This window comes from Ictidomys tridecemlineatus, chromosome 2 (genome assembly GCF_052094955.1).
Source record: "Ictidomys tridecemlineatus isolate mIctTri1 chromosome 2, mIctTri1.hap1, whole genome shotgun sequence".
Taxonomy (NCBI): Eukaryota; Metazoa; Chordata; class Mammalia; order Rodentia; family Sciuridae; genus Ictidomys; species Ictidomys tridecemlineatus.
In genome coordinates, this window is record NC_135478.1 from 168,092,914 (window position 1) to 168,116,157 (window position 23,244).

The window sequence follows — 23,244 nt, forward strand, 5'->3', positions numbered from 1 at the left end:
TCTAGTTAATATGGAATAATATATAATATTTTATATATCTTTAGATTTTCTGTAATAATTTTGTTTCTGCTTTTTAAAAAACTTTGAATTGCATGATTTGCCAACCTTTACTCTTTTCAACTAATTAATTTTATGTTTGGAATCATCTTTTTAAAAATAAAGTATATTTCAATTCCTAGACTTGCATTTGAATGAAGTAGATAAGACTGAAATTTAAAATATTCTCTTCTCTCTAATAGTGCGAGTGACTCTGACAATCTAGTTATTATTAGGGAAAATGGCTCAGATCAACTAATAAAAAAACCCAGATTTTATTTGTGGCGGATACTCTCCAATGTGTAAAAAGATTGTGTTAAGAATCTGTAATCAGCAGGTCAAATTATTCAATCTACTAGAAATACAGATTATAACAAATGTGTTACTGTAAATTTACTTATGAGTAAAGATAGATTGTATAGGTTTGCCTATGGAATTGAAACACATGCTTCATAATGACTGTTCTGGCTTCATGTAATTATAAGGACCACATTTAACTATAGATGAATAATTGATCACAAAGCAGCCAATCTAGAGGAAGCCAGAAATCTATGAATTATAGACACTGCTGAAATAATTATATGCCCTTTCCCTTAGGATTTTGAATTAAGAAATATAGGAATTATTACCATACAGTGTTGAGGTGGAAGCTGGAAGATTGTATATAATTGGGTGCCAATAGACATACTTGGCTATGAGCAAATTAATGAAGAAGCATTTTGGAATAAGTACAGTGAACAGTGGCATCAAGACAAGCAAGAAGCAAAGATGGAGCATCTCCTCAGAGATCATTTCCTTTGGCTTCTGTTAGTTTGCTCATTACCATGGACCTGACTTTCTATCTTTGGGTTTGAATTTTCCTAATTTGATCTCTATTTGTTGCAGTTAATTTTCTGACATTGATCATGTCATCATATATGCACATAGGATAGTAATGTATGATTCATTTTATTTTTCCTATTCTCATTCCCGCTTCCTTCCCTTCATACCCCTTTGTCTAATCCAAAGTACTTCTATTTTGCACCCCCCTGCCTTATTGTGAGTTAGCATCCACATATCAGGGAAAAGATTTGGCCTTTGGTTTTTTAGTTTTTTTAAAAAAGTTTGGAATTATTCTAGGAAATATCTTCACAAAGGAAATGAAATTTCTTGAATTATTGGTAAAAGCATGTGATAATATTCAGTTTTAATGTACCCTAACATATTTTGGCAGAAATTTCTTCTGAGACCATATGGATGAATCAAGCTACACAATCTTCAAAATTCCATGTAACAACAACAAAAAACAATTATCTGACTTTATAATCATTTAAATATGACAAGTTTTGAATGAGTGTTTAATACTTCCTTTTAGGCAAGCTTATAGAAAATGTTATAGACTTGTTCATTGACCATTCCATCCCATTTTTAAGTTTCCAAAATTATAAGGTCAGCACTGTACTTAGAAGGGCTCTGTAAAACCATATACATGTTGGGTTTGTTTATTTTTATATTGCTTTATAAACTTCATATTAAAAACACAATTCAAAGAATTAAGAATTTTAAAGGTGGAACACATATTAACACTTAAGGAATCCAATTTAAAGAGGTTAAGAGATTCTTCAGGTTTCCATAGGTAATAAGGGCCAAAGCCAGGACCAGCATTTGGCTCTCAAGATTATCAGTCTATAAGAATTTTGGTGATGATATATACATTCATTGTGCTTTCATTCTCATGTTTTTATGGGTAATTTGAAAGTTTTTTTTTTCTTTTCATTATACTAGTATATTCCTGTAAGATATTCATTAAATTTCTGGGCACCTGAGTTTTTCCATCAGTGAAATAAATGAGTGGTTATTTAAACGGTTACACTGTGGTAGCTTACTGTTTGGGAAAAAAATGTAAAAGTCACTAAAAGTGGATATTTACAAAATTTACATTACTCTAATGCACACTTCAGTTTTTTACATTTGCATTCTTTAGTCTTTACATTTGCATTCTTTAGTGCAGCTAAAGGAACATGTGTGCATCTTTGTAAACTCTTTGTATAGATTTGGCCATAGAGAAGCTGGACTGGTCAGAAGAGAAGTTAATACATCAGAATAAAATAAGATTGATGATTTAATAAATAATTTATATTATTACTGATGAAGAAATAAAAGCTACCACTTTTAGACTATTGCAATTATAGTAAGCTTAGCAGAAACTGGCAATTCATAAAAACAAGAAGAAGTTAGTGTGTACTTTTCCACATGTAGATGGTAACAAAGATACTAATGACCTCATCAGAAGTAGGCAAAGTTATCCCTAGATTGAATTCACTCATGGAGTAACCCCTTTGCTGATTCGTCTGCCTCTCATTCCAGTGAAAACCTTCAAAAATATATCACTCCATTCTGGTAATATTTTAGAGTAGGGCCCTCATATTTGAATTCTTTCATACTTTACTTTTATTTTTCAACAAATTTAATCTCCTAAATTTTGCCCCTTTGTGTATTGGCAAGTCTGTGGTCTAGAATCCTGCTAATTGTAGTGAATATGTGACCTTTCTTTGATCAGTTGCACCCATCCAGGTAATGATTTTCATGGAGTACAAAAACTGGAAAATTTTAGTTAACTATCAGTATAACTGGGGAAACTTTTATAGGAAAGAGTTCACTTAGTGGTACTGATATGAAATCATACATGTTTATAAAGTCAAAATATGGTAGCAGCTGATAGCTTACATCTGTATGTTTGTTTTGGTATTGGATCCCAGCTGTGCTTTTATGTGTAAATACCTTAATAAGGACAACAGCATGATTTTTACCTTGACAAAATTAGTAAATGGAAAAAAAGTTGTGTTCCAGGATTCAAGATATTCTAATCTGTCAAATTCCTATTTTTTCTTCTCCAAATAAAGTACCTACTTTCTCTTCATCCCACCCTAACAACTTGTTCTCAAATTCTTTATTTAGGTAATAAATAACACATCTCAAATTTTACCTTTATAAAAGATACCTAAGTTGTAAACTCTAAGTTTAAAGTTAATCCTACTCCAGAAAAACTTGGGCATCAACAGTAGCAGAATAAAGACTCAAACAAGGAATACATTTTTAAAAGGAGGAGAAGAAAACATATTTTTCAGAAACAGAAGATACAGAAGAGTGAATAAAATGCTCTCAATTTGTTGTATTTTTTTTATCATCCATATTTTAGTGTTCTGGTCAATAATGTTCTACCTTCTCTGTCAAAGACGTTTGACATTGACCTTTCGAAAAGGAAGTTACCTTCTAACTAACATTTCCAAGGGGCCTCCTCAGAAACTCTTCACCATTCATGGTCTAATTTGAGGATAATACTCTTTCTCATTATCAAAGGCACTCGTATATAATTTTACCAACTTTAATATTGAACTGCCATAGGCAATTAAATAGCTTCAACAAACAAATGTACACATAAGAGAGGCTTTCCAGATTCTTATTCCTTAAAATTAAGTATATATATCTAAAGCACATAGTTTGAAATTTCTGACATAGGCATAAATGCATGAACATTAGCAAAATCACAATTGTGGAAAACAAACCCCCACTGTTAATAACTCAGTGTAGCTGTAACCTTGATTAGTTTTTAGAATTGTACTATTGATTTTGAGTGTGGCTTTCAATACTGACTTAAAGTAGAAACATTTTTCTGAGTTGGTGTTCATCTAAAATTAAATGGACACACTTTGAGAGTGTTTAATATAGATTTGGCATTTTGTTATACATAGAGAAGCTATAAAATGACTTTTCCACATAGCACTGGAGATTAAAGATTGTCAAGGATTTTTTTTTTTTTTTTAAATACTGGGGCTGGGGTTGAGGCTCAGAGGAAGAGTGCTTGCCTAGCATGCTAGATTTAATCCTCAGCACCACATAAAAACAAAATTAAGGTATTGTGTCCACCTACAATTTAAAAATAAATGTTTAAAAAAACATAGAATATTTACCTTACCTATTACATTAGATTTAAGTTTTTAGATTCATAAATTGGTAAAAGATTTTAATTTTCACACATTTAATTTATTGTCAGTTTGACTGTATAGTTGACCCTCTGTATCTGTGGTTTCCACACCCCACAGATTCATGGATTTAAAATATTTTTTTAAAAAATATTCTGTCTGTACTGAACATGCGAAGACTTTTTTTCTTGTCATTAATCCCTTAACAATAAAGCATAACAACTATTTATATAGCATTTGTATTGTATTAGGGTGCTATATGTAATCTCAAGATGATTTAAAATATAGAGAAGAATGCACAAAGGTTATATGCAGAAACTATGCCATTTTATATAAGCAAACTAATCATCCTTAGGTTTTAGTGTCAGAGCAGAGTGGGGCTGAAACTAATCCTACATTGCTACTGAAGGTTGAGTATATATTTCTAAACTTTTTTGAATACTGAAGTTCAAAGTTCTCTATAGCTATGAGAACATGATTGTTAACTAGTTAGTTCTAATAGGATTTTAAATACAGTCAGGAGAAAAATGTTTATTAAAGAGGTATTTGCATTTTCTCATGTGTTTAGTATATATATCTCTTTGCATTTCAGAGCTCTTGGATCTGAACAGAACATCAATATTTCATAGCCCTTTTGGATTTCTTGATCTCCATACAATGCTGCTGGATGAATATCAAGAACGACTCTTTGTGGGAGGCAGGGACCTTGTGTATTCCCTCAGCTTGGAACGAATCAGTGATGGCTATAGAGAGGTATTGAAACATCAAACTATTTTAGAAGGAAAATAAAAGGGGGGAATTGCAAGGATATCACTTGACTTGTTTTTTTTTTCCATCATTTTGATCACTTTAAATTTTTTAATGATTACTTTATTGAAATAAAATTTAGAAGAAATGAAATCATTTTGTGAAACGTTTATAAATCATGTCTGAACTATTCTAGCACACCACTGATAATGCAGATTTAGAGACTTTTGCTTGGTGATGTGACATTCCTCATGCATGATGGCTCTTGTCACCACACCCACTGTCCTGAGAACTGAGTCAGAGCATGCTGAATTACTAGCAGTTCCTCTGGCCTTTATTGCTCTAATATTTAAGCTTGAATAAATATGGATATATGACATCAGTATATGATGTTATATTGATACTGTCCATTGGTAACACCACTAATTCAGATGGTTGCTCCTTAAACCTGGTGGAATAAGGTATAACACTAAAATAAGTAAGGGCCCAACATTTTGCACAAGGTTAACTGTAAAAAGAAGAAAAACTGTTAACTAAACTGTACAATTAATTACACAGGGTTGAATTGGGTTAAAGTTTTTGGCCTCATATCAATTTTACATGAAACACGAAGAAATATATTTTTTTGGCATAAATGTATATATGATATAATCTACTTTCTTTATAATTTATTTTTATATTCATGGAAATGGGCCATGTTCATGTTTTCTAAAGTCTTCTTTAGAAATAAAATATGACAAAAAGCATCATCCCTTAATCCTTGCCAGTTTTTAATCCATTTTTTTTCTGGTTGTTACATCTATATTTCTATATACCATTCATGCATTAGGAGTTGGGACATAACTTGGTCATGGAGAGTGTGCTTAGCATGTTGAGGCTCAGGGTTCAATCCCAGTACCACACCACCACCTTAGAAGCCAACATCTGTATACTCTTCCTGATTTACATTGTTGGTTTTAGACAATATATGTTAACCTTAGGGAGGATGAGGAGTTTAGTTTTCGGTTGCAATAGCACAGTTCAAATATCTGTACCATATTTCACCAGCAATTCCCCAGTTACCTGCCCTCCATCTTCCCAATATACTATAACTCAAGTTTTGGTTAAATCTTATCTTTACACTACTATAAAATAGAGAAATAAAATTCACATCTTTCCTTTCTTAGCCTCCAGCCCTTTCTTCTTTCTGCAGTCTGTTTCTCCTAAAATTAAACATTATTACTTTTTAAAATCGGCTTAAATATTTATGAGTTTTACTATTTTTTCAACAGCTTCTCTACTGAAATTTTTACACTTTATTAAAAAATGAGTCTTACCCTGTTATTTTACTAGAGTTTGTCCTACAGAATTTTGAGAATTATTGCTCCATTGTTTTCAAGCTTAAAAATAACTGCTGAGAATTATGATGCAATTCTGATTTCAAAGTTTTGTAGATAAGCTGTTTCCTGCCACCCTACTCCTGAGCCCAGGCATTTAGAATCCCCCTTTTAATATCGATTTTAAAGCTCTCCCATATTTTTCTATCATCAGTCTTTTAAGCTGTCCCATATTTCTTCTACCAGTAGTCTTTTCTCATCCATTGTGCTGGAACCCAATGAACCTATCTAGGAGAGACCCCATGGCCTCAGTTCTGGAAAATGCCCATTATTTCTCTGACATTTTTTTTTCTCCCAATCTGCTCTGGACTCTTTCTGCTACTCCGTGAAGTTAGACTCCCCCCATGGTTTGGGCTTACTGCTCAGTATTCATACTTTGAAATGTTTTCACTGATATCAACACCAATCCCCTTTTCACTCTGTAGACCTCTGATTTCTGAAAAGTTCTTTTTCAGGAATCATCATGCTTATTGGCACCCCTCACCTTGCAGGCATTTAGATTTCTGTTTTTGCTAGTGTGTGAAGCCAGTCAGCACTTGTCCATATGTTTTAGCATTTCTAAAATGTTGCTGATATTTCTTTGGCGTGTGTATTGCAGTCTTATTTGTCCTTTTGGATTATGCCATTTTAATTCTTTTACTCTCATTTTAGTAGTTGCAGAATAGAGTAGAAACAATTATTGTATTTTACCCTAAGTCCTTCTTTCTAACACTTCAATTTTATTTCTTCTATGGTTCTCTTTTGATTTCAAACATGTGTATATTGCTTTTTCTCTTGCTCTCTGCACATTCATGTGCGCGCACATGTGTGGGCGCGTGCACACATGACCTCATTCTAATTTCAATAGGTTATTCTCTCACTCCTTGGATGGTCTTTTTCCCACTTCAATCTTTACTATTTTTTTTTCCGCTCTCAGTGATATCATCTACATATGCTGATTTTATGCAAAGGAATCTCTAAAACTGGGAATCATAAGTAAGTCAGCCATAGATTGATCCCTTTATTAAAATTGTTAAAATATAACTATTAAAAGCTCTCCCAAGGGATATGGCATCCTAGAACATTAAGAATACTTGTGTCGAGCAAATGGCTCTTTATCATATTTGGACCAGAATCATGGGATACTTAGGAAGAGAATCCTTAGAATCCACATTTATAATGAGTATCTTAGGTGACTTCATGTACACAAAACTTATAACAATTTTTCTGGGCTATTGTTTCCTATGTGCACCTTGAGACCAAAAGATAGCAGCTTTCCACTCTAAAGTTATTCCCCTTCAGAGTAGGGGGAATTGAATCACCTACTTATTCTCATTTATTGTCTTGGCCTAATTGTACCCTCAGGCCTTTAATGCCAGAAGATAGGTTGTTATGGAGGAAATGACCTGTAAAAACTATGTAAGAGGGGGAGACCGGGAGAGTGATGTGGATTTATGAACTGCCTCTTAGGGAACTAAATAGAGTAATATGTGACCATTCAGCTTCAGGGTGCATCTAGCAAGAGTGTTATGGAGAGTAGCTATAAAAACTATTAAATTGAATAACTTTCTTGCATTTGGGGTAAATCCTTGTTCCATGGGGCCCAAAATTCATACATTTTGATGTGGGGCTTTTCAAGTAATACAGTTAATTCAAAGTTACAAAATCATCATTACTAAGGCCCCTCTCAGGTTCACAGTAAGGGCAAGTCCCTAGGAGGGGCCCTGTGGCTTATACTTTGTTAACATAGATGTAGCTTTACCTCACCCATATTTCTTATTGTGCACTTTTTTCTTATTGTGTCTGTTTCTCCAGAATGATTAACAATAAACTGAATAGACCATTTGTATTTCTTTTCACTTACACCAAAGTCAAAATGAGGTCTACTCCATAGACACTGTTTAAAGGAGTGGGCTTAAGAAAGGGTTGGTCCCTAGGTGGTCTACAGGCTCTGGAGATGTTATGTGTTTCCTTTGGGCAAAGCTCTCCTGTCTTGTCTGGACTTGACTCTCGTTCGATTGTCTATTATACTTTTAATCCATCCTGCTTTGCTTTTTCTATCACTGGTTTCTTAATCTCTGTGCCTCTGTTTCTGCTTTGGGATAATATATATTGACACTTTGAATAATTCCTAGTTGGAGAGGGTAGTGTCTTATGCACTTTGGGACCTTTAGCTGCATCCTTGATCTTTACTCAATGATTGTCACTTGTGCCAGTTGTGTGACAGTCCTCCCCATAGCCCTCTCCCCTCCACACATACAAAGTGTATTCAGACATTGCCAGATATCCCCTGGGAGGCAATATCATCATGACTCAAACTATTACATCTAGTCCACTTTCCCATAATCTGGATGCAGACCCTTTCATAAAGACACACACACACACACACACACACACACACACACACAAACACACACAGAAACTCTACCTAGTGATACAAATCCCTCCTCTTTAAATCAGTCTTCTTGAAAATATGACCAAAGTCAATTTTCATCACTATCTGACTTTCTATTTATTTATTAGTTTTTGTATCTTTTAAAATGTATTTAAATTTTATCCATAAAAGATATAAATAGCATAAATACATGAAAATTTATAATAATAAAACAAACATCTACAAAACCACCAGTCAACTCAGAAATGAGAATATCATCAATCCCACTACAGGGATGGCTACCTTTGTCTTCTGCATATTTCTCCCTATATTCCTTTGATGCATGGAAGCAGTTGTTGCTTTGGGGTTTATGTTCATCTTTTCCGTGAATGTTATTTAGCTTTTCATGCTGTGACCAAAATATCTGGCAATAATGACTTAGAGGAGATAAAGTTTATTTGGGGCTCATGGCTTCAGAGATTAAGCCCATGGTGGGCTACACCATCTCTGCATCCTAGGTGAGGCAGAACACCATGGTGGAAGGGTGGAGACAGAAGAAAGCTCCTTAGCTCATAGTGGCTAGGAAGAAGAGAGAGAAGGTTGGAGCCAGGAGGACAGGATACAATCTCCAAAGGCATGTACATCCCCAGCATCCCACTTTCCCCAGACATGTGAAACTGATATCCAATAGTATGTTGCAGTCTCCTGGGGTTACTTCTGATTTTTCTGTTCTTTCATTTAGTTTCATTTTTTTTTTCAGTTCCATCATGCTACTTCTGCTTCTAGCTTATTTACTGATAGAGGGAGAATAGTAAATTAGGAGCATAACTCCAACTTTGAAATTCAAATCCTGGCTTTGCATATACAATACATGGAAAATTCCTTAATCTCTGTGCCTCTGTTTCTGCATTTTGTAAGAGGGAAAATATTAGTCTTCTCTAAGGATTAAAAAAAGTTATTTTTTGACAAGGACCAAGTACAGTGTTTGGCACCCAGTGAGCACCATGTATATGTTCTTATTGTTCACTTTGACCTCTGTGTAACATTTTCCTTCATATGAACATATCACAATTTATCTATCCATTCAGTATCTGAGGACAGTTGGTTGGTTTATAGTATTTGGCTTTGTCAGTGTTTTGATGATTATTCTGGTAAACATCTCTAGAGGCACAGATACATGAAAGCTCTCAGGGTATGTATACAGTAGAATTGCTAGTGATAGTACTTGTGAATGTCACTTGTGCAAAATGATGCCAAATAGCTTTCCATTGTGTTTACATGAAGTGTGACTCCCTTCAGCAATGTGTAAATTGTCAGTGATCCACATACACCCACGTTTCACCCAGTGGTCTCCCCAATCTACATTATTTCTCAATACCCTTCCCTTGATTTTCTTGTCTCTGCACCAATAATTTATTATTTTAACAAGTTGTAATTTCATTTTTAGTTATTTTTATTGTATTATAAGTTTAATAACTATTATTATTACAGAACACAGAGTATGAAAATTAGAAAATACAGTGGAAAAAATAATCACATTCTATAATACCAAATGTGATAAGTGTTATGAACAGAAATAAAGCAGCTTAAATAGATAAAAGAGGAAAGAGGTTGACAGGGAGAGTAGGGTGGTGAGAAAAAGATATTTTAAGGAAGTGATGCTCAGATAAAATGCCCACTAACCATATTTCAAGATTAGGTAACTAGTTGTGTGGCTCATGTTACCACATTGGGCTGCAGAGGTAGAGAATTTACATCATAGTATCAAAGTAAAAGTTAATGTAAGAACCAGATCATTGAACCAGCAAAGGGTAAGACTGATTGCCCAAGTGATGGTTGATGAATAATTGTTGTGAAGAGGATCTAAGTTGTTTTTTTAATCATCAATTAAATAATAGAGAGAGAAAGATGAAGTATGATGGTAGATGACTATAGAAAGTGACATAATGGTGTGGCTGTGATGACATACACTTCAAGTAGCTGGGTTTTCATTTTTGTTATTATTTTTTAAATAATGAGTTTGAAGAGAAGGAAAATTAGTTTGGAAGAGGCAATAAGAATCAGTTAAAATATCTTCCTTACTGTGCATTCTGAATAAAAAAAGCCACCACCTTTAGAGATGCCTGGTGGAGATACAGTTGTCTCAGTGGACAATCTGGTATTAATTACACGAAGAAGGTAAAGGAACACAGGGGAAAAACTTGACGTTACAAGGGATTTTGCTAATGATGTTCTAGGGGCTGTAACAAAAGTTTTGAACCATTCAAAAGAGTGGGGTCAGATTGGGGGCTGACTAGAGCCATATGAGTTGGGAGTCTAAGTTTTGATTGTTGGCCTGGGGTGAGGGTCAGTGATTCCTAGGGTGCTGTAGTCAACAGGGATATGTCATGATGGATTAGCCCTGTTGATCTCTTCAGGGAAGATGAATAACCTTAAATTTTAACTTCGTTTATAAAATGAATGCATCAGGCACGTAGGTTCTCACTTTTTCATCAAGGATCTACTGTTTCTGTGAGTCTTTATTTCTCCTCTTTTGCTACATTGGAGATACTCTGTCTCCTTTTATGAAAGGCAGTCATTCTGCACATGCTCTGAATCTGTTGACCTTTTTAAAGAATTGTTTGTTTTCTATCTTTTTTAATTATAATTCCTCTCTTTCTATAAACTCAACGAAAATGTGATTTTGCATAGGAGTTCATAACATTTCTGTGTGTCAAATATCCGTTTGGCAGTCATGACAAAGCCTATGGACCCTTAAATGTATAAACATAGAGGTTGAAATGCAAATACCAAGATATTACTATGTAACAACAAATCTCACTATTATATATTATTGTAATGTAGCAATTAAAAATTGCATTGTTAAAAATAAAAAACATTAAAAATCACCACTTTAAAGTTTGCTAAAAATGAATATATTGAAATATAGCTGTCATAAAATGAGAAATAACTTGTGATATAACATGTGGCTTCTTTATTGATCTATTAAATAATAAGATCTTGCAACAGATCTCATAAGTTTCATAATTTCAAATTAATGATGATTACTAATAATTTTTTGATATAACTGCAACAACTTTAAAGTCACATCAAAATATCTTTTATTTCTCTTGATAATGAAACTGCAGATACCACTAATTCTATTGTAGTTTGCTTTCAACATTTATATGGTAGAAATTCTAAATTTTAGTAGAAGCCAGTGTAAATAATGCTGTAGTTTTCCTGTGATAGTACATTCTTGAGTTCCTTTTTTAGCCCCCAGTTAATAACTTCTTCTTGATAATTTCCATTTTATAAAGCATTCTAAAATCTTTGAGTAAAATCTCTGAGTAGAAGTAATATACATTTCTCACTTTAGGAAAGATAGGTCTTCATGATATATTCCTTTTTAGTCTGTTTCCCATTTGTTCACACTAACACATTGCCAATAAGACCACTTTCATTTGATGTCTCATGCAAACTCATTCTTACATACCCTCTTCCCTAGAATACCCCTGAAATAAAATCCAAACATTTGTGGGGTTTTTTTGTTTTTTTGGAGTGTTTTTTTTTTTAATTTTTTTTTCCTCCTAGCTGTTTCCTTCCTCTTCTAACAAGATTTTCAGATTCTCATGGCCCTTTCTTATCCTTCAGTTTAAGTTCTAGTCTCATATTTGTATTAAAATTGGCTATTTGTGGGTTTGGGGTGTAGCTCAGTAGTAGAGTGCTTGCCTAGCACATGTGAGGCACTGAGTTTGATCCTCAGCACCACGTAAAAATATAAACAAAATAAAGATAGTGTGTCCATTTACAACTAAAAAAAAAGTTAAAATAATTGACTATTTACCTCTCTGGATACTTTGTAAGATGGCCCCTTTTGAGTAGGTAATGTGTTCATCTTTGAAGATGCAGGCATGAAAAGAATGTAGGCATTGAAATAATGTAAGTGTGTTGCTAATTTCAACCTTGACTGCACATTTGTAGACACCTAACGATCTTGTAAATAATATTTGTGCCTTAGCCCCTCCCCTAGAATGGAGTGAGGAATACATAGTGATACTTTCTAAATCCCACCCAGGTGTGTATAATAAGCATCCAAGATTGTGAAATGCTGGAGTATTATGTATCCCTATATACCCTGGGAAATTCTGATCCTATTATATGGTACAAAATGAATAGTTGTCATATATGTATATGAAATAGAACTTACAGATATGCAAACAGATAAGATTGAATTTTCTCATGCAATTTTAAAATAAGCGAGAACATATCATTTAATGGACATACTATATTATATTTTTAGGAAGTGGTTGTTTTATAAATTATTTAATTTAGTGTGTTTCCCAGACCACAGAATGCTACTCTTTCACAATGAAATTCTGCACTGTTGTATCCATGCCACATTCATAAAGACCCTTAACCTTCACTAACAAATAGAAGAGCCAATCCTGGTGTTGAATCATACCCCTCACTCTAAAACTTTTAACTTTATAATTCTATTTGCTTTTTCTATTGTGAGAACCCCCCAAATTCCAAAATAGGGTAGTTTTGTATATCATTCTCTAAAAGTCTTTCAAATTCTCACATAATGTCAGACTTAATAGTTTAGAACTCTAGTCTCATCAGTAGCATTCTAAAAACTTTATAAAAGGGATTTTTTTTTCTTGCCTTTGCTTAAAGCCTTTTAGTGGAAAGGGAGCTTTGGCTTTTAACTAGAGGAGGCGTTTAACTGGGTAAAAACATTAAAGCATCTCAAGACATTCTGATCATAATGTGCAACATCAGGACATTAATAAGGGTAGAGGTTTGGAAAGGAAAAGACAAAACATCCCAGTGGATGCTTTTGCTTGATTGCTTGTTGGTCATCCTGCTTCTGATCTAGCTCTATAAGATAACTGTGATGAAGCCTAAAGTCTCTAAATTGGAATGGGGATCTAGCCACAAGAATTCAGGTTTGTTCATGCTTGACTTGCCTTTTCCTTTCTTTTGTTAAAAGAGTTCTCATTAAATTTCCTTTCACTTACTAAACAATTTTTAGATTACAGTTCTGTATTGAGAGAGAACTTCCAGTCTCATAATTAGAAAAGAAATGTGTTTATTTCTTCTCATACCATCCACCCCCAATTTATTTAGCTTTCTTATAATGTCAAGATTTAACCAAAAGAGACAGTGACAGCTTATTAAATCATTACTGATTTCCTGATTAGCAGATTTACATAGTAGAATTAAATTCTCTTTTTACATTGAGATATAGTTCAAAATTAGTTGTTAAGTTTTTTGAGAGTTAATAAATAATTCATTAAAAACTCATACTATGTTAAATACATTAGCATTATGCTTGAGGAAAGCCAAATAAAGAGAAATAACTGCAAAGTATTGGCAACAACCCAATATTTTTACAATTTTTAGTAATTCAAATAGTTCAATTTGGTAATTCAAACAGAGAAGATATCAAAATAATTTCCTTGTGGTTTTACAAGGAAATTATAATAATATAAAGTAATATTTTAAAATAGTGAAATTCCATTAACAAATTAAAACTAGGATTATTATTATTAAGAACAGACTCCTTGCGGTAGCGCACTCTTGTAAATCCCAGCACAGCATTTTAGGAGGCTGAGGCAGGAGGATTGTGAGTTCAAAACCAGCCTCAGCAAAAGCAAGGCACTAAGTCACTCAGTGAGACTCTATGTCTAAATAAAATATAAAATAGCTCTGGGAATGTGATGTGGCTCAGTGGTTAAGGCCCCCTGAGTTCAATCCCTAGTACCCCACCCCCATCAAAAAAAAAAAAAAGACTCCTTGGATATTAGACATGGTAAAGGCTCCCCACATAGCAACTAAGAATATTGTTGTCAGATTTGCATTTACCACACAGAAGTATAGATTGGTACATTTGTTTCTTTACTCTCTGAAGGTTTAACGTCCTCTTTCTGATCAAAATTTTATTTCTAGACTAAGGTACAAGTGAACAACAATCAACATTTGTTTTTCAAAACTTGTCATAAAAAGTCAACATGTTAATTTAATTTTTAAATTTCAATGTATTTTAGTTCATATATATTATTAAGACCTTTTGAAAAGGAGCCAATTGTAACATAACAAAGAACACAGATTATATAGCTAGATTGCTTCCACTCCCAACTTCAGTCTACCACTTAGAAGATGAGGCCATAAGACAAGTTATCCCACATTTCTATTTCTCAGCCATAAATAGTGATAAAGAAAGTAGCTTTTTCTTATTTTTTGAGAGGTTTAAATGAATTATTTAGTGCCTAGTGTATCCTAAGCATTGTCTAAATACTTACAATGATTATTATTTAAACTAGATGAATCTAATATACTGTTATTCCCACAAAAGGTATAGAAGTATTATAAACTTTTAGGGAATATTTAATTAAATTTAAGAAACATATGGAGAAATAAATATTTAAATTAAAGACTAAATCAGTCTTTATTCTAACATATTTATGAGAGAGAAGATCCATAGATACACATGTGATATAACATAATTTGAATGGATTATAATGTGTTCAAATAAAATACTAGGAAACTGTTAATATGCTCGGGATGGGGAGTATTTACTGGAGGTGATATGTCTTAAAATTGAACTTTGAAGATAAAATTTAAATTGGCAAAAATTGGAATTAAGAATACAGTAGAAAGAGAAAGGACAGATGTTTTAGAGCAGTGTGAAACTATGGCTAATGTCCTTGGCTGAAGTAGATAGGTGGGTGGCTACATGAGAATGGGAACAGGATCCACAATGAGAGGTAAGGGTGAAAGTATGAGACTAGCTCCTGATGAAAATTGAATGCTATGCTGTTGACACTTAATCTTTTAGGCAATGCAGGAGTCACGGAAGGATTCTGAATGTGAGCATTATATAATTAGAATTGTAGTCTAGTGTGATTACTTTAGCAGCAGCACGTTGGATATATGCAGTGAAGAGACTAGAGCCATGAAACCCTAAAGCAGTAGTTAGAATTAAAACCAGATTCTTAGAAGCCTGTGCTCTTTCCACTGTGTCACAGCATTGAGGACCTGGTTACTGCTTTGGGGTGAAATTTATGACTCCCAATTGGTCTTAGTGTGCCATTAGTTTTGCTATCCAAGCCTTCTGTAATCAGGGTTTCTTTCCCTGTGTTTCTATTCCCTTTGTATAATTGCAGTAGACTCCACCAATGCTTAAGAGCTAGCAGAACAGTTAGTTGCTGGCGAAAGTAGTGGAGAACCACTAACCATTCCTACAAGAAAACATATGCCTTTGGTTACTTATGGCAAGGGTTAAAACCCCAGGAGGCTCCAATATTCCATCCCAACTAATAGGTTAACTTGTCTAGTTTTGTCTTCACCTCTTGAAATCTGTACACATATGAGAATTAATATGACTTGCTGACAAACAAAATTATTCTCTGAAAGATACAATATTATTTCAAAGTTAAAAAATCTTATTTGCTTTTTTCCATTTCATGAGGCTATAAAAATGGATATGTTTATTTATTTAAGATACATTTATGGAAACTCAGAATTTTCTATATTTAGTACTAAACTTTCAATTTAAGAAATTTGATCACCAATTTTTCTCTGTTTCTAAATTTTGATTTGTTTTTCTGAAACTATTTACACTACTAATTTGCATATTTGTAGATATAGTAGTGTTCATTGTTAGATGATTCCATTTATAAAAATATGTGTACATTTCTCATTCTCTGAAATTTATTGAATAAAAGTTGAAAAATTTTGGACTCTAGAGTTAAATGTTGTTGAGTGGTAGATAAGCATTAATATAATTTGCCTGAATGTCAAATGACACTTCACATTGGTGACAGCAATTGAGAAAATTTGAGCCATAAAAAGGGGCTTGCATCAGGTCACTAATGTTTGTATAGTTACAATGTTATACTAGCTCAGATGCTTTAGAGAATAGGCTTTTCATGTAACAAATTTAGTTTGTAGTCCAAAAGATTATAATTCTGACATATAAACTACTTGAATAATGACAATAATTATAATTAAGTATAAAAGCATAAACTAATACTGATAATGTATGTGAGGTTAAAGACTACCAGTTATGAGCCATTAGGATTACTTTAATGTGCCATATTCAATTTTTTTTTGCTTTTAATGGTATTTATAGGATGTATAATTACAATGTACATTGAATAAATGCTGGTATTATACATAGATGTAAAAAGTAGAAAGAAATGTCAAAATATAAATAAGAATTTTTCATTAAAATAATGGAAGTAGGAAGACAACATTAGATGAAATTATAATGGGGTTTTAGTCACTTAAATATATTCTATGAAGATAGATTACATTAACTGGATTGCTTTATTTAATTTTCTTAAAATAGAAGGGAATATTTTTGACATTTAAATTATTCCTTTTTTGTTAATTTGTTTTTGTTACCCTAATCTCTGTTATAATATCCTGTAACAATAAGCTGTTAAATCCGTAATCCTTATATAATTATTAAACTCAACAGGGAGTCAGAAAATTACTTTGTAATTTAATTTATATTTTATCTTATTTTTCTCCTTTGAAATATGCAAGAATAGTAAATGGCCTGTTAATGTGCAGTGGAATGACTAAATTATATTGTAGGGCATTGTGATGAAATGGTGTGTACTTAACCTTTTGCTTTTTGTACTTTTTTTGGTACAGATAATTTGGAAATAACATTACACCCTGTTGTTTAACTGCCTTTAAAAATGTTTTGTGCAGAACAAATAGCTTAATTTTATGGGTTTTTGTAGATGCTAAACTCTGGAGCAGAACCAAAAGACATCCTGACTGCCAAAACAAATGAAGAAAATAATTTTCCTTACTAGCTTGGAAGAACATGTATACACCATGGCTTTAAAAAGATAACTCTCCATTTCCCCCGAAGTCTTTCTTTGTCATATTTTGTCACTCGAGTTAACATTTGGCTGTAGTCCTAATTGTTGAAAGTCTGGTAAAAAACAAGAACCAAAAACCCCCAACCAGACAACAATAAAATTTTAGTAAAAGTTTACCATGTATTGGATTTTGCTGTGGCGAGTGTTCATCATGTACTCATTTCCCTCTCTCCCTTCCATTTACCCATAATGATCAGGTCAGTATTCTTTTATCTACCTCCAGTGATCCTACCAATCTTTGAAAGCTTAGATTATTTCCATCATCCTATAGCATTTCCTTTCCACTTGTTAACAACATTTTCATGTCAATGAATCTTCTCTCTCAAAGTTTATTGTGATACAAGTGTGTCGATTGATACATGTCAATTAGCAGACACTAAGCAGAGACTAGGTTTAAAGCATTGTTCAGATAGGCCTTGGTAGGCATATGGAAATAAGTAACTGCCTCACTGTCTGTAATTTATAGTGTAATAAGAGAGCTAAAATTAATACACAAATCATTCTAGTCTTAGAGAAAATAAGAACACTATGGGGGAACAAAGGAGGGAGAAATATCTGTTGAAAAGATATCAGGAAAGGTTTTTGCTGTGGAACACTTCGTAAATGTGCCTGAAAGAATAATTTTGTCATTCTTAGAGCAATTGCCATTATCAGGTTTGCTGCTACGAACAATGCGTATTCTGACAATTTTAGAAAAGCCTTTTCTTCATCATCACATAGTATATTATCTTTTGTTTGTGTCAAAACTGTGAAGGGTCTGAAATTTTACCTCATATTCAAGACAAGTTAGCCTGTCACAGTTTCCTAGATTCTGTCAGAAAACATTAGACTCCTGGATCAGAGACAAAGGACTCTATTACCCAGGCACAGCAGGCTGCAAGAGCTTCATGTTTCCATCAGTTTCCTTGCCCCTAAGTCCCACAGGGGGTGATGCATAGCAGCCTCAGAATACTGCACACACGGTGGATGAGTGTTATATTTGAGGAACCTAAAGCTTAGAAAAACCTGAGTCTTACAAGGGAGCTATTAGCAAATGTGTCCATCCTATGACACCAGAGAGAGACATTATCTATTATCTTGGTCAAGAAATAAATCTTCCATTTCCCCTGAAAAGAGAGTCTCATTTCCATTTTGTTTGATTATTAATTTATTTACTCATTCATTCATTTGTTCTTTCATTTTTGTGGTCCTGGGGATAGAACCCAGGGCCTTTCACATGTCAGAAAAATTCACTGAGCTACTTTTCAAATAGTCTGGACTAAAAGCTGTCAAAAGATGTATAGAAATGCTGTAGTTTACCTGGCAATAATCTTTGTGAAACTGTGATTTAAGAATGTATAGGATGGGGCTGGGGCTGGGACTCAGTGGTAGAGCGCTTGGCTAGCATGTGTGAGGCACTGGGTTTAATTCTCAGTACCACATATAAATAAATGAATAAAATAAAGGTCCATCCACATCTTAAAAAAAAAAAAAAAAAGACTATATAGGATATTGGGCTGGGGTTTTGACTCAGCAGTTGAGCGCTCTTCTAGCATGTAAGAGGCCCTGGGCTTGATCCTCAGGACCACATAACAATAAAAAAAATAAAGGTATTGTGTCCAACTACAACTCAACATAAATATATTTTTTTTAAAGTATATAGGATATCATGGCCTAGAAATAGAGTTTAAAGAAGTCATCATTTTAAATAATGAAAAAATGAATAAGAAGGTATGCTAATATTTTAAAAACAAGATCCCTGTTGACAAAGTATATTAAGAAAATAATGCATTATTCTTAATTATGGATGAGGTATTCTCTAATTTATTCATGTTGATAGTAAATTAATCATGAAAATCTTTCCAGTGGCAGATGATCCTAAGATGAATTTATATTTTGTTTTATATGTAAAGTCTATATATACATGTACATATTCTTAAATACCCATTTGAAATAATTTATGCATCTGTAATAAAATCATAATTCCCAAACCAAGTTGAATCTCAAGGTTGAATGGATCTTAGAAATCTCTGAGAAAAATCTATCCCCCAGAGCAATCATTTTTCCCCCCAAAATAGTAGGTCAGGTAAAGTCTAAAGTATCTGCAGCTTTCATTTCTACTATCCATACTACCCTCCTCAGGTTTAGGCAAAGCTGTGACCTAAACTGACATTGATATATTAATATGATATTTTTCCTAAATCATATATGATCCATTGAGGGATTCACTGATAAAATCAAGAACATATACTTTAGGAGTTTTATTTTTAGTTTTTTTTAAAATAGTGTTTATTTTATATCCCTGTTTTTATCCTTTGTAATTTTCTTGTGTGGCAACATACAAAAATGCATATGCTTTCACTTAAAAGTTACATGCTGTTCTGTGAAAGCTAAAGAACAACTGATGCTGAACATCATTAGCAGAAAGCTCTTTGGGACTCAGTGCACTAACAAGAACATCAGAATACCTAAGAACACTTTATACCTATGATTCAAACCACAGAATGCTTATTACTATGATAAAAATCTAATCATATAACAATTATTATAATAAATTGCCACTACATATTCCCTTTGGTACTCATGTGGCAGCACTTGTATTTGTTGGTAAGTGATGAACCTCTTCCATGTCTGGATAATGCCTTATCTGATGTTTCATGGGGCATGGCTAAAAAAACAAACAAAACCCTTAAGTTCTCAAGGTAGGAGAGATGTCTGTGAACCTACCAGTTGCTATAGTTACTCACATGGATCAGAATCCTTGGTTTCCACCTATACACCCATGGTTTCATTGGATTGCATGGAATAATAGGCTTTTTTTTTTTTAAATGAAGCTTCCTGGATAATACCATCTCTTTGATACATTTGATAATGATTATATTAGATATTGTATTTAAAATGCTTAGCACAAAATATTAGACAGATAATGCCAAGTGAGGATGGGGGGATATTTGATTGCTGGTATAGACATACTGCCATTCTGGAGAGCAGTCTGACACTACATTCTCAGATCAATGCATGTTTACCCGAGAACTCAGTAATTTCTCTCCTGGTTATATATACTAATGATATTCTTAAACAGATCCCAAGGAAGCATGTGCAAATAGATAACAATGTTGATGTGGTAGAGATTTGGAGGCCATCTGGGCATTCATCCCTGGGAGAGTAGATAAGAAAATGTGTGATATGCATACCCTGGTCATTACAAAACAATCAGAAACAACAGACCAGATGGGTACAGAAACCTATCAAGTGGTCTTTGAAACCTAGTTCTTAGTGAAAAAGATGAGTAAAGATAAGATATAAAATTCAATGCCATTTACATAAATTAGATACTTATGCACAAAAGCAATAGTATATACTTATAAAAATGTATGCAAACAAACAAAAATATACGCAGTAGGCAGATATAACATTTGTCTCCTGGAGGAGAGATGTAAGTAGAATGGAGACAGTGGAAAGAGACAGAAATAAACACTTAAAATAAAAAAGAGGCCTTTCAAGACCAATGATGATATTGAGCCATGAATTGAGTACTGTAACAAACCTCTGCACACAAATTTATAAAGCAAAATACAAAAAGAAAGTTATTAGCACAATGTCTGGCATATAGTATGATTGATTCTATAGTTTAAGCAAAAAAGGGGGAAAAGGGTCTGAGAAAAGAAAATAACAAAGAAAATAATTTCTTTAAAGATAAATATCACAGAAATCTGTCGAATAAGTTCTAATGGATTTCTGCCTGTGATCTTAGCAGATTGCTAGCTATTGGTGGAGAAGAAAAAGACAAATTTGATACATTCTCTCTTTAAGAAGGAAGCCAACAAACTTGAAATGAAAACTTTCTAAAATCCAATTGGAAACTGATAAATGGTGTTTTAAATAAGAATCAAAGATGTAGTGTGGTATATCAGCGGGTGATGCATTATAAATTAGTATTTAAAGAGTCACTTTCAATCCTTTTGTGCAGCAAGGATTACTGAAAGTTCATTATACATTAGTTTCTGTGCTACATAGTAAAAATGCAGTAGGGTACAGGAGAAAGACTGGAAAGCAGAAGTTTTGACAGGTTAAACACAGGGAAAGGCTGATTGAAGGGTGACCAGACTTAAAGGTCTAAGGCTTTGAAAAGATTATGGTATGTGTGTGTTGGTGGGGAGGGGAAGGAGGGGAGGATGAAGTAAAAGCTCATAGATAAGTTTCTTATTGTGCAAATAATTATGTGAAGATGATAAAATCTTATTTTATCTTCTGAGAAAACAGAGGAAAATAGAAACATATTGAATTGTAGAAGAAAATGAAATGGTTTTTCAGTGTGGTTTATTTTTATATTTAGATACCATAATAGTACATTATCTTCTCTTTCAGATACACTGGCCTACTACAGCAGTAAAAATAGAAGAATGCATAATGAAAGGAAAAGATGCAGTAAGTATTATTCATTGTAAATCACACAAATTATCTATTATATTCCTGGTCAAGCACAAAGGAAGGACTGAATCATTTAACTTTTATTTGGTCTTGAAAAGTACAGATGCAATGTAATTCATGAAGGAAAATATAAATATATACATACAGTAAACTTACAATTATATAAAAGATAATTCAATGTAGAGTTAAAAGAAACTGAGCTGCCATCCAGGTCTGAACTTTTATTTTTTTTATTGATTTTTTTATTTTAAGACAGACACAGTGACTTTATTTTATTTATTTATGTTTATTCAGTGATGAGGATCAAACCCAGTGCCTCACATGTGCTAGGCAAGCACTCTACCTCTGAGGCACTACCCCAGCCCTGTGGAAAGGGACATGCTGTTTACAACGCCTTTCCTGACACAAGGCAACAAGAGGACCTCAGATGTTAGGAGAGGGTGATTGATATAATGTAATACTCATCTGGGAGGAAGGCCTGCATATTTCTCTCTGAAAGTAAATTTATCCTTACTAGGAAAAGAAAATGCCATGTAAATGACTAACACATATTACTTCAATTTCTAATTCTCTGTAGCAACTGGGTCATAGCCAAGGACTGAGTCAACACATTCTTGCAGCCTTATCCCACAGCAAGATGCTGACTAATTGAACATACTCCTAGGCCCTGTCAATCTAAGCTCAGCTGAGCCAAAATGCATCCTAATTGGTTCACTCTTTAAGAGGTGACAGTGTCAACAAAAGAGAAGCAAGTACTTACAGAAATCTCAGGATAGAATATTTTCCTCTTGTCTGAAAGACTAGATTCTATCACCAATATGGCTTACCCACAGAATAAAATTTTGTTAAGAGTGAGAAATTAAATAAATATATCTGTGCCCTGGATAATTAATTCAGTTCCTTATTCTTTTAAAGGATATTATGTCATATGGATCTCTTATGGTAAAACAGATCTTCTTGTCTTTCCATCCTAATATTGTTATATGAAACATTAAAGTGTTGAAATCACAATCTGTCCTTACAAAATATTACATTTAATGATAATCACAGTGGGATTGAGATATAGCTCAGTTGGTAGAGTGCTTGTGTTGCATGCACAAGGCCCTGGGTTCAATCCCTAGAAACACACACACACACACACACACACACACAACTGATGATTGCATATAATGATTACCAAAGTAATATTTTCCATTCAAAGAGTTTACTACTTCTTTCATAATTTATGTATTTAATTATTTCTTTTGGTACTGAGGGTTAAACTCAGGGTCACTTGACCACTGAGTCACATCCTCAGCCCTATTTTGTATTTTATTTAGAGACAGGGTCTCACTGAGTTGCTTAGAGCCTCGATTTTGCTGAGACTGGCTTTGAACTCTTAATCCTCCTGCCTCAGCCTCTCATAATTTATTTTTAATGAAATAGTAATACCTAATTTTCCAACAGGGTATTTGAATTAATTAGCCAGTTGGTTT

At 33.4% G+C, this 23,244-nt stretch overlaps 1 protein-coding gene across 1 annotated transcript in view; it reads left to right on the top strand.

Moving 5' to 3' along the window:
- The window catches only part of Sema3e (semaphorin 3E), a 236,877-nt gene that overhangs the window by 121,325 nt on the left and 92,308 nt on the right, over positions 1–23,244 (top strand). The window contains exons 2-3 of the mRNA XM_078040135.1: positions 4,591–4,751; positions 21,707–21,766. Of these exons, the coding sequence (XP_077896261.1) occupies positions 4,591–4,751; positions 21,707–21,766 (221 nt within the window). The remainder of the gene's footprint in view (positions 1–4,590; positions 4,752–21,706; positions 21,767–23,244) is intronic.